The sequence below is a fragment of the Filicampus tigris genome, chromosome 10 (assembly GCF_054856515.1).
Source record: "Filicampus tigris isolate MCC_2025a chromosome 10, RoL_Ftig_1.0, whole genome shotgun sequence".
NCBI lineage: Eukaryota > Metazoa > Chordata > Actinopteri > Syngnathiformes > Syngnathidae > Filicampus > Filicampus tigris.
Window position 1 is genome coordinate 20,009,962 of NC_141226.1, and position 14,720 is coordinate 20,024,681.

Here is a 14,720-nt window from a genome sequence, read left to right on the forward strand (position 1 = left end):
AGTAAGTGTCACGAGCCCAAAGTGCGAATTAAACTCTCGCCGTGCTGTGTACCGACGAGCAGCTGCTTCCCTTTTCCTCTCCCGTCGACAATTGCAACAGTATGCAATTTCCACTCCACTCCTTGAGTCCGTAGGAATTTGGTGAACCGCACATTTAGCAGCTAAGGTGCTGCTCAATTGAGCCTGTCTCATTTATTGATTTTTCCTTCCTGTGGTACTAGTGACCTAACATCACCAGACATTTGAAGGCCAAAGTTGATACAGTGAGTGTCAGGGGTCAGAATGCTGAAAGGACACCACCCATCCATCAGCTGCTATCTAAAATGAATGTTGGGTAGATTTGTTGAATAGCAAAGAATTAGAAGTAAGCATCTAACAAATTTGAGTCGTCACAATCCTATTTTGACTTGATGATACTCTGGGCGCCTTACAAAGTGAATGTCTGCGAGCATATCGGCACGTAGCCACTTTTAGCACGTAGCCGGACATTTTCACTGAACCGCTTTTGTATAGGTCAGTCTGGTGCACGGTGGGTGGCAAAACTACAGAGGAATTCAATGTACCTTAAATATCATGACACCTAAACAATTGAAAGGCGTGAGTGTCCCTAAACATACAGACAAAGACTATTTTTGTTATACCCACAGCATCGCTTCCAGCAAGAACCCCCCACTTGGTCAGGGTTCGGGCGCGGTTCTCATGGTTACGGTATCAATACCAACTGAAAGCTGGGGGTGGTCTTTTTTTGGTAGAGTAAGCACAAAAAGTCTGGCAGCAAAGTGAACACATTACCGTTCCAAGCATACCTTGAAATAGGATTTTTTTTTTTCCCCCTCCAGTAGGAAAACACAATATTATGATTGAACTAGATTATTTTCAATCTAAATGAGGAAGCTATTGCTTAGTTAACGCATCCCAAAGCAATTGAGGCTAAGTAAGAGGGCACTAATGTGCAACAACCAGCAGATGTGCCGTTACGATCTGAAAATGAGGGAACATTTATACAATCCTAGATTAATTTTTGTACATTCTTACATCAATTTGAAGTCTCACAAACGGCATGTGACTTGCTTAATACTGACTAATGACTGCTTAGACTGTTGCATACGTTTGTGGGGCGAAAGGTCAACCCTTTTTTTTTTTTTTTTTACAAGAATATGTTCTACGCGGCTCCACTCGGCAAAACACGGAATTCTGATTAATATTGCATTTGTGGAATATGAGTTAAGCAGCAAAATGCACCCTTTTTTGTCCATGTCAGGAGGCGGCCATTTTGTCACTGTTGTCCACTGAAAATGACATCACAGTTGCTCAGGGCTCAGGTAAAAAACAATCGCAGCTCAGCTTCAGAAAGCAAATAAGCCGTGATTGGTCGTTACCTCAGCCCTGAGCAACTGTGATGTCATTTTGTAGTGGACAGCAAGTGACAAAATGGCCGCCCCCTGAGATGGCTGAAAACATGTGGATTTTGCTGCTTAACTCATATTCCACAAATGCAACATTAATCGGAATGCCGTGTTTTGACCAGTGAAGGCACATATTACTGCAAATAATTTTGGTGGGGTTGACTTCCGCTTTAATGGTGTCACAAGATGACAAAATCAGACAAGACCATTTTCACAGTGTTAGAGAAAAGATAAAAGCCAAAAAAGCTATCTTACGTAATGAGCAGTCCTCCCCGTAAAAGCCCTGGTCACAGACACACCGGCCGTCAAAGCAAAGGCCGTTGCGGTTGCAGTCGTCGGGACACTTGTGGACGCTGCAGTCGTCGCCGGCGAATTGCGGGAAGCACACACATTTGCCGTCCACGCAGCGGCCCTTGTCGTTGCAATCGCCGGGGCACATCAGCTCGCTGCAGTCGTCTCCCGTGTAGCCCTGATGGCAGACACACTTGCGATCCACGCAGCGGCCGTTGTCGTTGCACTCGTCCGGGCAGGAGGACACGGAGCAATCCGGGCCTTCCCATCCTGGGTAACACAGGCAGCTGCACGTGTCCTGCTGGTAAGCACCGTGGCCGCTGCAGCTCGTGTCCACACCTGCGCAACCAACGCAAAGTGGACAGTCAATTCCTGCCGATTCGCTTTTTACCCGGGATGTCACGATGTCATCCAAATGTCACCGTGCGATAATATCACGATATTGTCGGGAGGTTGGCGACATGTAAAAAGCTCACTATACTGTATAAAAGCTCACGATGTTGTAAAAAAAATATATATATATTATAACAATATTCTGTTTTTGTACATAACAGCGTTCACAAAGAAATAGGCTTGGACAGTCAGGGGTTCCTATTGGCGATTAGCGTCGATCTTACACATAGGTGGCATCCAATTAAACTGCATTGATAAACCAACCACCAGAGGGTGCTGGAACGGCACAAAGGGAAAACAACTTTTAAACAGATTTGCCGCTATTAATATCGTGACATGACGACGACGATATAACGTGGCAATTTTAATATCGCAATATCACCATATTCCCGATATTGTGACACGTTTACTTTTCACCTCGTGTTGCGACTGTTTTTTTTTCTTCTTTTTTTTTAAATGAATAGATCAAAGATGGTTTTGAGCCGCTTTGTCCTCATTTCTGTTCTTTTGGATCGTACCTGCCGCACGTGAGCTGCCGCAGCACCCCTGATCACACTGGCTCTTCAGGTAGTTGACTTCCTCTTCCAAGCCATTCACTCTGTACAGAAGCGACTTGAAGCTCTCAGACTCCTCACAGTCACATTTGGGCGACTGCAACCTGATGTTGTGCCTGAAGACGATGTCGTTCTCTCCACTCGTCGTGGTCTCCACCTGCAAACCTGCAACGCGCGGCCAAACACCGTTTCAGACGTCGTTTTGTCACTTCTTCCCGTGAGTTCAATGTTTTCTTATGACCTTTTTCCTCCTGGCTCGGCAGACGCTCCAGTTTGCAGCCGGACGCCGCCGGAACGTCAACGTTATAGACGTGGCTGAAGGTAAGTGCTTGCTCGGGGTCTGAGGAAGCAATTTGGGTAGCGGAGCTGCGGTGCGACATGATGGTGCACAGGAGGGCCAGCAGGGCCCCCCTCCACCGGGTCTTCGTGCTCATGGCTGAGGGAGACGACGAGAGAAAATTAGACACGAATGCAGAATTTCCTTGCGGATCGGGAAGTTATCTCGTGAACCGTAACCGCGTGAGTTACCAAAAGTATTTCTTAATTTAAAGCCGCTCCACCGTTATTGCAGGGCAAGTCGTTCGGCATAATGAAAGGACTACGTCGGCAATTTGGCATCAAGTGTGCTAAAATCCTAATCATGCTCCCTTCCTCACGGCGATGGTAAATTAAAACAGAAACAAGTCTGGGATGGATTTGGATGGTACTCCATCTGTTTGTTACCGTGATTACCCTTGTACATCTCTGGCAGGAACTTTGTTGCAGATGTTTGGCGTCACAGCTGACTGGGCCGACGACACAGTTGGCAGTTTGAAAAGGGGTCAAATTGAAATATCCTTGGTGCTCGCTCACAGGGAACTCAGAGCAGCATTATTCGTGCTGTATTTAGCAGCGAGGCTGTTTATTGATTTGAATGAAATGAAAGCCTTAAGTCAAGCCGCGTGGTTGCGTGTTGTTTGATGTTGTCTTTCTGGAAGGAAAAGACATGTCGCCCAAACCAGCAGCACGATTAACTTTGCCCAGTCAAACATTTTGACCTCCACTTTCTGCTGTACAGAACCTTGTCCGGTACCATGATGTCATTGCGTTTAGCCAAATTGATGTCATGCGCACTCAAATCCCTGCTGCGGCTTCCCCCAAGAGAGCAAATTACAAACTCTCGGAAAGCGGTGTCACTTCATCTTTTACAAGGTCCTTTTTTTTTTTCATTTTTGCGTCTGAATTTAACTTTGTGTTGAAAAGACATGCGGGAATGCATCCAGCTTGCGCGGGGCGACTGACGGCTTTGTTTTACTTTACTGAGCAACTTCAGTGGTGCCTAGCAACGTTACCTAACAGCAGACGTCATTGGTAAATCTGCAGCATCTAAAATTTAATTGAATTTGTTCATTTATTATTGGAGATTTTTTGTGGCATCATTTTGAAAGAGTTTACCAATAAACATTGTCATGTTTGGTAAATCATCTCAATAGCTTCAAAGTAGGGCTGCAACTAACCATTATTTTAATAATCTATTAATCTGTCGATTGATTTTTTTCGATTAATTGAAGGACTCGTAGAAAAACATTTTAAAAATGTCCATCCCTTTATTTGAATAAAGGACATCATTTTAACTTGACGGTGCTGAAACTGTACAAACAGGAGGATTTGGACAATTTTAAGTTAAACAAGGTTTCGAAACAACAACCAATTATCAAAATAGTTGTTGATTAATTTGATAACTGATTAGTTGTCGATGAATCGTTGCACCTACACTGCATAGTGCTGCTGATTTTATATTTTTGGTGCGATGCTTTCACTCTCTTATTGTCTTATTTACTTATTTAAGTCGAGTATGAATTAGGGATTCATTCGAGAAAAAGAATACCAAATTATTCAATATTGTAGGTTATAAAATTAACAAATACATAAATACATTCATAAATTTGTCATGACATAATAGAATCAAGAAAAAAAATGCAGGTATGCAAAGAAATATCACAGGTTATATAGTTATATAAAAAAAAACAGATAAATGAATTCACTGGTCACGAAATTAATAATTAAATACAATTTCGTCAGACTATATTTAATTTCTGAATTTATTCATGTAGCCTATTACATTTCTAAAATACATTCACCGTTCCATTATGTATTCAATGTAAAATGCACATTTCATGAGCATTATATGACAGTCAAACTCCAACGTCCTTCTTCAGTACTTAGCGCTTTTGCTGAGCTTTACGACAGCAAGTGTTGAATCTAAAACTAACACTAGAATATTTACAGATTTCTTTCTGTGACCGTATTGAGCAGAAAGTGCAAAAACAGACGGTGAAGAAATGTTTCCAAGTAAATCCGCTCCAAATAAGCCCACAGGGCCAATTGTGAGCTTTGGCCCCGTGTATTGAAATGTCATCAAGTGGTGGCTGAACGTGCCGATTTTCCCCCTGACGCTATATCGAAAACCATTATCCGATTAACAGCAATTCTCAGCATGGATTACCATGAGAAGACTTGACCCCCGAGTGCTGTGAAAGGATCTTTTTGTGAGATAGCCAACGCGGGAAATGTAGACTCATTGTGGGTCTGACAATCAACTCAGTTGTTGAGCAATTTGGAAACTAAGCAACATTCGCACCTTCAGCACTCTTTGTAAGACTGGCCAGTGAGCATTCAACGGATTAACGTCGCAAGAGTTGTGTTTTTTCATTATCTTTTGGTGTTTTTGTGATGCCAGCACAGTGTGCACCATTGACGATGGTAAAGGAATAATGTGATGATAACCATAGAACCTGGAACGAGATTTATTGCGATGCAACATTACTGTAAGGACAAGGTTGTGTAATTGTCTCTGTCTGTTCATCTGGTTTATTTGCTTTGACTTACGAGTGTGGATTTGAGATAAGAGAGCTGCAGGGTGGCACTAAACTCAACTCGCGAGCATCTACGCTGCGGCGCTATCAACCTTTAAGGAAAGGATTGAACACAAACTGTGCAGCAGTACGTGTAGACAGACAATATAACAGTTCTCACAGTCACGTATTCTTCGTCCTCTGCGAAGAATGAGTAATATTCATTTTGATTGATTTATTTGAGTTGGACGACACGGGTGAGAGTCCCACTGCGGTCAAAAATGTTTTTAAATGGCCGCTAGTATTTAGAGAGATGCTAGCATGCACTCTAAGCGCCTGTATCACTCTTAGGTCTCTATTTTCATGCCCGACCCAAGTCTAGTGCAAAGCGCGGTCAAATTGTGCACCTGGCTGGAATTTTCTTTGTTTCGGTATTCTTATAGACAAGCGCAGTTACAAACGGGCGTTTGCGCCGCTGTGGGTGCAGACACAGCCGACTCGCTTCCTTTCCAATGGAAAATATATGTCGTTTTAATGAACAGGCAAAGATCTGCCCAAAAAAATCCTGTTGTTATGAGTTGCGCTACGTCTTTAGAATTTCTGTGGAGAAAATAATGTAATCAATGCTGGAATAAGGCTGTATGATGATAAATGATGGAAAAAGTGAAGTAGAGTAAAAATGTTCCATATGCACTGTACATCCTGCGTTGTTCCATTTACTGTATAGTGTCACACCGCTATTTACATAGCTGGTAAAACTATCGGCGTGTGGAAACACCAGCTGGGTCAGGGTTGGCCGTTCCAAACCGTTCCTGTTGTGAACTTCCACTCGGTGGAAACATGGCCGAAGCTGCTCAAACTCACGTAGTCGAGTTCAAGCCCCCGGTGTAATTGCTACTGGTCAAAAGTTTGAGGTCGGCGATTGAGAAATCGGAGCCATGACATCAGAGTTTAGGCGACCGCGTGTGGCGGGCGGCGCAATCGACTTAAGTGGCTGCGTGAAGAATGAGGAGAAACACCAAAGGAAGTCAGGCGAATGAGTGTGAGAGAGTGCGAACGGGCAAACAAAGTGGGGTGCACGCATCAATTCATGGGGCGAATTTCAACAGCCCCCCCCCAATCATTTTTATATCAAGTTAATGCTTCACTCTTGAGTTGTTCCTTAATTCATTTTCCAAACAAAAATACTAATAAGGAAAACATCAGCGAATTGGCGGAATCCACACGTGCCGAACTGTGAATATGCACTGGTCAACTGTAGTTTTAAGTTGTAATATCATCAATCACCACTAGATGGCAGATATGTCTCAGTTGTGCTTATATTGGTTCTTATACTGCCCTACACAACAATGTGAGTAGACGTAATAATTCTTTTGCGGGTTTGGAATGATATGCAGGACAAACTTTGTACCTCAATAATATCTTAATTGCTTATTATAAATTTCAGTCAGTTGTGTTTTTTGAAAAAAAAATGTACAAAATTTGTTCTTGAACTTAATGTTGCTTTCTTGTTCAGCAGTTTGGTGCCATCCTTGAATGGTCATTTTTATGCAAGAAAGCCCATTGCAGTGGAAAAAACAAATTACAGTATGGGGTTATTTACTTGTTTGGGTTAGCACAGTGCTTCTTATATACATACATTGAGAAATGTATTTTCAAAAGTAAATATATTAAAACATTATTTTGCATTTATGCACACATACGGCCGGGATAGGCTCCAGCACGTCCGCCACCTTGGTGAGGATAAGCGGATTGTATAATGGATGGGTGGACGTTACATGTGTCTGTAATAACCAGATTTTTTACACGAACCTACAAAAAAAAGCTGTCAGAAGTCAAATCAAGGTAACGACTGTATATGCCGAGCACAAACGTAACCCATCTGTGTTATAACATCATGTCTTAAAATAAACGCCGCCTGATCATTTTCATGCGCGGCAAAGTTTTAAACACAACATGAGAGGTGTCTAGCCCAGACCAGAAAATGAGGCGCTCTGGGGTCGCCGTGGCGACGGGCCAGTTGTGCGAAGCCAGTGTAAATAACGGCAACAGGATTTTTGAAGGTGTAATTTGGGGTTGAAAAGTGGAAAGGCACAGACCTCCGCAGAGGTTGTTGACAAAAGTCAAAAGGAATCTGTTCACTCTTACAACGTTCAAATCATACCGTACAAGAAACAAAGTTAACAATCTTCCGTTTCCATTGACACGGTCGGACAGGCTTTTAACGATACGTCCGTGCTTGCCTGCGAAGCTGTATAATCTTGCTCGTGGCATTCACTCGACTGTTTCCTCAATATAAAAGCCAAGCCTGCCTGGATGCGTTGACACTTTTCCCCGACAAGCGGTGGTGACAGATGCTGCTGTTTGTTTGGAAGCTGTGAATGCACAAACATTGACCTGACAGCAAGCCAGAGTGCGAGGCAAACAGAGGCAGACCACACATCCTACAAGTACACAGAGGAGAGGGCAGAGCTATTAAGCTTCAAAAAAAAAAAAAAAAAAAAAAGTCTGAAGGTCTCGCCGGCTGTTTTGCTCAATTCACCGACCAACAGCAGGTACACACGCCCAGTTGGAATGCCTGAACCCATTTTTAAATAATGAATGAAGATAAACTTGCCATGTTTGTTCTTACTGCTCTTCTAGTGTGTGGTGATCAACATGATGATCAACAGAGAACAACGCACAAATACAATGTAGTACCGAAACTGACCTGTGAGTGGCAGCATGGTGCCAAAGGCCATCCAGACTGCCAGAGAATACAAAGAAGAACGAGTGAGAGTTGTAGACTGTTTTCGGAGCAGATAGGGAAGGGAAGAAAAATAAAATCACTCTATTGAAAAGGACTACAATTTTCTCCCGATTATGTGTACATCTGTAGCTCTGTCCTCACTTTTATGATCACACTCGTTTGCCTCACTTTCTTTGCTTTCGTCTTCATTTTCACGTTCTCATGAATACTGGCCAGGTTTAACTGCTGAGCAGATTGGGGAGGGAAAAAATGAACACTCTTTTAACAAACGCCACACCACAAGATAATCACTGGGGAAAATCTTCAGATTTCAGAGAATCGGTTTGAGTTGGATCGGAAAAGAGGGACAACGCTGAAATATAGCCTGATTTTCTGTATATGCAGATGTGGGCATTCCGTCAGACTGACCGACCCGTCCGGCAGTCCGTCACTGTTTGCTGACAATTGACGAATGACGGGACACCTTTTTAAAAATGACAGACTGACGAATGACGGATTTGGGGTTTTTATCCGTCCGTGTAATCGTCACTAACCGCGTAGGTCACTGACTTAGTCCGTCATTGGCGGACGAACGTTTTGCTGACGTTTTTTGGCTGACGGATCAACGGACTTCTGATGAACTAACTGACGTTCTTAACTGACGGACTGACTATTACAATTCAGTTTGTCCCGAAAAATGCCAAACTGACGGATGACGGGCGGGTACCCTGGCCGCTGACGGACCGGCAAAATTGAGTAAAATACCCACGTCTGCGTGTATGGATTTTCTTCCGACTGTTTAATGTCGGTGGTTCCTTCCATGCTTCCATGCTAAAAAAAAGTGGAAACCCAATGACAGGGCCTAATATAGCATCTTTGCGCGGGGTCGGTGATCCCCGGACGCAACGCTGGCAGACAGCAGGAAATCGAAACTGAGAGTGTTTATCGTTCAAGGGCAGAGCTTTTTGTCTGCGGGGTCACCAGCTGAAAAGCTGAGCTCATGAGCCGCCGCGGCTGTGAGGCATCCACGAAAGCCGCTGCATTATGCAACCTGAAGGCGTTTTTTTTTTTTTTTTTTTTTTTAATAAGCGACCCACTCACTCGGGGATGTGGGACTCACTGTCTCCCCCCCGTACAGCGTCGTGCATTGTTGAGGGCCGACATCTGCAACTCATTTCCAGGGCTTGTGTAGGTCATGCACAGTAGCATGAAATGTAAATCTACGGGATCAGCAGCCCACTCCACCCCCACACCCCCTCAAGCCAATCCAATCCGCTACTCATCATTATGAATATCACCACTTCAACGTGTTAGCATCTTAAGGGAAATAAGCGTAGACAGACGCTAAAGGATGATCTCTGCACAACGGGGCTATTAACCGGAGGACGATTCTCTTTTTGGAGGAACTCGAGTCCTTTACAGGTGCTCCAACGGGAACAACATCATAAATGCAGTTTTGTACACCTTTATGGAAATATTTTCTCGACTTAACCATATTAGACACACCAGCACAATCTATTGTAAAAGCTGCATAGGGGGAAAAAAATGTCTTTACTATACAGAATATCCGCGGGACATTTTTTTTTTTGTCATCACATTTTCAATTATCCTTTAAAGTGATCCTTAAATCCACTTTTCAAAGGTCCTAGAATTTGCTCTATTTTCCGTGGGAAACTTTGTAAGGAATTCAATTCATTTGTAAATATTCTAATGTTAAAAAAAAAAGGTTTCACAGTAGCTCGTCAAAAACAAAACACATCGCTTTGTCTATTGTGTCACTCAAGTTGAGCCCATTTCAACTAGTGGTCATTATTTTAGTGAAGGAGAGGTCTTCAATTTGATTGAGATGACCTTAAAAGGGGTCTTCAAAAATGTGACCCTCTTCTACAAGGGTATCAAACTCATTTTTGTCGCAGGCCACATCGTAGTTATTGTGTCCTTCGGAGGGCCGTTAAATGATTTGCCTTCGCGGGGACATGATGTCATGGGCCGCATCTGGCCCCCGGGCCTTGAGTTTGACGCCTGTGCTCTACGAAGATGACCACGCTCACTTTGGTTCAAATTTAACATCTTGCTGTTGTTAGGAGTGCTGCTACTGCTTTGGATCCTATTGAGTGTTGAATGTCAAACTAGGAACACCTCTCCAGAAAATAATACAAAATAACAAAAAACATGCCAAAAATAAATTGGAAAAAAAAAAAAAATACTGTATGAAACTTAAAAAATTAACAAGTAAATGTAAGGTAATAATAAGGTAGTTAAATTTACACCTCTCTGAAATGGAAATGTTACATTAAATGGTATCTTAAGCCGGTGTCCCTATTGAAGAGGTTGCTCAATGTCTTACTTTTTTTTTTTTTTTTTTTTTGGCGATTTCAAATGATTTTGCCACAAATAAGCACCTATTTCAAATCACAATAGCTGCTCAACAATCACTCGTATGTTTTCACTCGTGGTGTCAAACCTTTCGCCCTTCGAGGCTTGCCAGAATTTCAAACAGCGGCAGTTCATTCCATGCAATGAAATGCAATGATGATCGAAAAGAAATTCCTCACCCTTGAAAGTAGCAATCCTTCTCGTGGCACCTGTTGATGAATCAAAGACCTCCTCACCACTGGGGATTGTTTGTTTCTCTCCCTCTCCCTGGCCGGCTGCTTCAGTTGTTAAACGCTCTTCCCAATTGCCTCCGGGCCAATGGGCAGTAATTTGGGAGTGTCTCCTCTCCTTGTGGGATTCAAAGAGGCAGAAAGGAGGAAAAAGGCGAGGAAGTGAAGGAGGAGAGCACTTTTCAGCAGCTTTGAATGTTTTTAGCTGATTTTTTTTTTTTCTTGCCCCCCCCCGCACAGCTCACTTTTCCATCAACGCAATACTTTCAGTACCTTGAATAATATTAGTCTTGTGTAAGGTTTTGGTTATGGTGGCAGAGGAAGGGTGGGAAAATGAATGTGTTCAGCAGAAAAAGATGGCTGGATAACGGCTAGTTTCAAGGAGGAAAAGCCAAGGGAAAGCATTTAGGATAAAGTGTCAACAGGGAGGGGGCTCCGTTTAAAATAAGCACAGAACAGCTTCTGCCCCCAGAAATGTCACCGTTCGACCTCCCGATGTCAAGGTTGCCGATACTTGACGCTGACAGGAAGTATGCCTGTCAATATATTTTAGGGACAAGGGAATAGAATGAAAACCGTTTTTGCCAAATTTTATCGCTCTTTCTGAGAGTCATCCGAATTGATTGACAAACTCATTCATATCTCAAGGCAGGAGGAAGTCAAAGCAGGCCGGAAAAACCCTGAGATGCACAGTGGAAGCATTTTCTAATCGTATATTATTAAATGTGGACATAAATGCGAGCGTATGGAGGCTAATGACGACAGTTAATCGAATGCCACTGTGAGGCCTGCAAGTTTTCTAACTTTATTTGGAAACAAGCGCTGTGAAGTCCAGGCAGAGAGACAACCGGATGCTCCATAATGACACAATCATCATCAAGCAGTCACACTTCCTTGCAGAGCTAAAAATAACACTGGAAGCAGATCATTTTCTGAAGCCTAAAAATCCTCATGATTTAAAGTGAAAGTCAACCCAAACATATTTTTTTCAAGAATATGTATAAGAATATAAGTTAAGCGGCAAAATGCACTCGATTTTAGCCATCTCCGGGGGCGGCCATTTTGTCTTCTGTCAACTCAAAATGACAACACAACTGCTCACAACGAACAATCACGTCTGACCTGTTTTCTGAATCTGATCCGTGAGGCGGGGGGGGGAATCGCAAATTCCAATTTGGATGGACGAAAGATGAAATTGTCAACGTTAATCGTCAGGTCCGCCGTATGTGAGGAAACCCAGCTGTTGTTTACCAAATGAATTTCGGCATCTCGGCTGTTGCGCCGTAATTAACGGGACAAATCTGCGCTCCTGCCAAAAGTGTCGCGGTCTGATTTATTTAATGCCATTCTTTATTACTGTTTTGTGTACTCAAAGCGTCTTAATAATGCGCAGCCAGGTGCCTTGGCAGCTTCTGTCATGTTGCAAGTTATAATGTGGACAGAAGTATTGGGACTGTTAAAACCACTTGAATCGGAAATGTTCTTTAAAATAATATTTTGTATGCGTCTAAACACGGCGTTTTAAGAATAAGAATAAGAATAAGAATAAGAATGCCTTTATTGATCGCACAGTGGGGAAATTTTCATTGTTACAGTAGCAAAGATATAGGTCACAGGTTTTGATTACAATTGCGTTTATGGAACCTGAGTTAGGAATCCAAATCCACCCGTTTTTATCCATCTCAGGGGGCGGCCATTTTGTCACTTGCTGTCGACTGGTAATGACATCACAGTTTCTCAGGTAGCAACCAATCACAGGTCACATGTCTGAAGCTGAGACGTGATTGGTCGTTACCTTTTTTTTTTTTTTTCCCAGGTACTCCAGATTCCTCTCACATTGAAAAAGATACTTTTTAAGATTTTCAATTTAAGATTCTAAATTGTCCATAATTGTGAATGTGAGTTCATAATAATAGCCAAAACTAACGAAACATGATTGATAAATTAGAGCTGTGTTTCAATACTTCTAAAAGTTATTAAAAAAAAAAAAGCATTTTCCTATGGGAGTGTCTAAAAAGCAACATTGTAATGCACAAATTTAAACACACGACACTTATTATGCATGCACAGCTCACCTTGAATCAAATAGCCAAGGCCCCCAGAGGGCAGCGCATTGCCACTGATTGCATGTTTCCTTGTGTATCTGGAAGCTGTTTATTCACTGCGAAGCGGAATCGCTGTCCAAGCGACTTGATGCAAAATGAGAAGTGACGGCCAAATTCAAATAGCGGCGCCACATGAATGCAGACGTTTGAAAGCCTCGCGTCTGGCTTGTCTGCAGGTTATTCCGCTAACAAACTCGGGGTTGGCTACCTTACATCATTACAATATTAACTCATTTCCATCCTTTGTAAGCATGAAAGAAAAAAGAAAAAGTTTTAGGCATGTTTACATGGAAACGACGTGATTAGATTTAGGGGAAGCGCAGGAAAAGATTTCACATGTTTATTTCTGTTGAATGCCTCCGAGGTGTTTTTTTTTGTTTTTTTTTAATCTAAATACGGGTGAGTCGTCACATGAGAGGATGTAGACAAGATAAAGCCAATTTAAGTACAAACGAGTCAAGGCCATGCGGATGCTTTGCTGGATTGTTCCTTCTGTGTGCTCAGCCGTCCTTCCATGAGCACACACACAACCTGTCGTCGGCATCAAATCAATACTTTGTTGTGCTTCTGCAAACACAACAGAACACAGATGCGTGTAGCTGTTGTGTGTTTGGCCCTTTCGATTGACTGGTGTTTCCGCGTTACAGGCATCGCATTAACGTGAACATTTTTTTTTTTAAATTCCAAAATTCGACGTCATTGTTTTTCGCGGGACGACGGCAATATTCAAGTTGCCTATTCGACATAAACAATCTGATAATCAGGCCGAATTTCAACACTTTTCCTCACTATCTGCTCCCAAAAACGGTCGAAGGTCGACAATCGTAAATGTTAAACATCCAGTATTTACGATGGTCAATATTGAGTTGGGTGGAGCCAAGGGCTCGGTGACCTGACGCTCGCGCTGTTGCCGCGGCACAAATACAAGAACAATTGGTCGCGTTGAAGAATTCCAGCACGCATTCATAAACGAGATGGCACCAAATTTAGCACATTCATTTAACTCAGTAAAACCCACAGAGGCCTACGTATCGAATATAATTAAATGAAAATGACAACTGTTATCCAATAGTGCATTGATTAAAAACTAACTAAACATAAAAGCCAAACTAACTGCTATGGAAGCAATTGAATATATTACATGTCTCACAAGTCATTCACCACATTAAAAATAACAAAAGGGTTTGCAACTGATTTGCAGTCACCAGAAAGGCTAATAGTTAGCCTAGCTTCTTCTGGTTCTAATTCTACTACTTTCTTTTTCTTTCTATTTTCCTGCCGTCCGTCTGGACGCCACACACACACACACACACACACACACACACACCATAAGGGAAGTTTTTCCTCGTCATGAGTGACGTCACCCGTTTTAAACATCAGAGAAAAGTGGGTGCCCTGCTTTTGACATGAGTGGGACAGATAGTTGACATGGTGCGAGCGATTTACGTATTGGGAAACCACACCTGGAATTCCACTTCTAGATTCTTTTGGTTCATAAAAGTTTTGTCCATAAAGCTTGAGGACCGCCTTGCATTGTAGAGTGTCGGTGGTCCCTTTTGCAAAGTGCAATCACAGATGTTACTCCTTCCCCTTGCGCAATATCCTTTTTTTTATTATTATTATTTTTACCACTACTAGCTTTGCTTGCACCATTACTTTTCAAAGACCTGGCAAGGGTGGCGGAACCCCAAGGACCCATCTTTTAGCCTTGCACTTTGCACATGCTTGAATGAAACAGTTTCTAATTCACAGAATGACGTACCGCATCACATAAATCTGAGGAGTGGAGTTTGGGGTTTTCTA

General features: G+C 42.6%; 1 protein-coding gene across 13 annotated transcripts in view; it reads right to left on the reverse strand.

The window, feature by feature from the left end:
* Positions 1 to 14,720, reverse strand: part of tnn (tenascin N) — a 94,447-nt gene that overhangs the window by 19,375 nt on the left and 60,352 nt on the right. For 11 of the 13 annotated variants that reach the window (XM_086042502.1, XM_086042501.1, XM_086042496.1 and 8 more), the window contains 4 exons: positions 10,762 to 10,930; positions 2,886 to 3,080; positions 2,609 to 2,809; positions 1,662 to 2,036 (listed from right to left, as the gene is read on the reverse strand). In XM_086042502.1, the coding sequence (XP_085898628.1) occupies positions 1,662 to 2,036; positions 2,609 to 2,809; positions 2,886 to 3,078 (769 nt within the window). In that variant the 5' untranslated portion in view covers positions 3,079 to 3,080; positions 10,762 to 10,930. The remainder of the gene's footprint in view (positions 1 to 1,661; positions 2,037 to 2,608; positions 2,810 to 2,885; positions 3,081 to 10,761; positions 10,931 to 14,720) is intronic. The other 2 variants (XM_086042498.1, XM_086042504.1) reach the window with 1 other exon arrangement.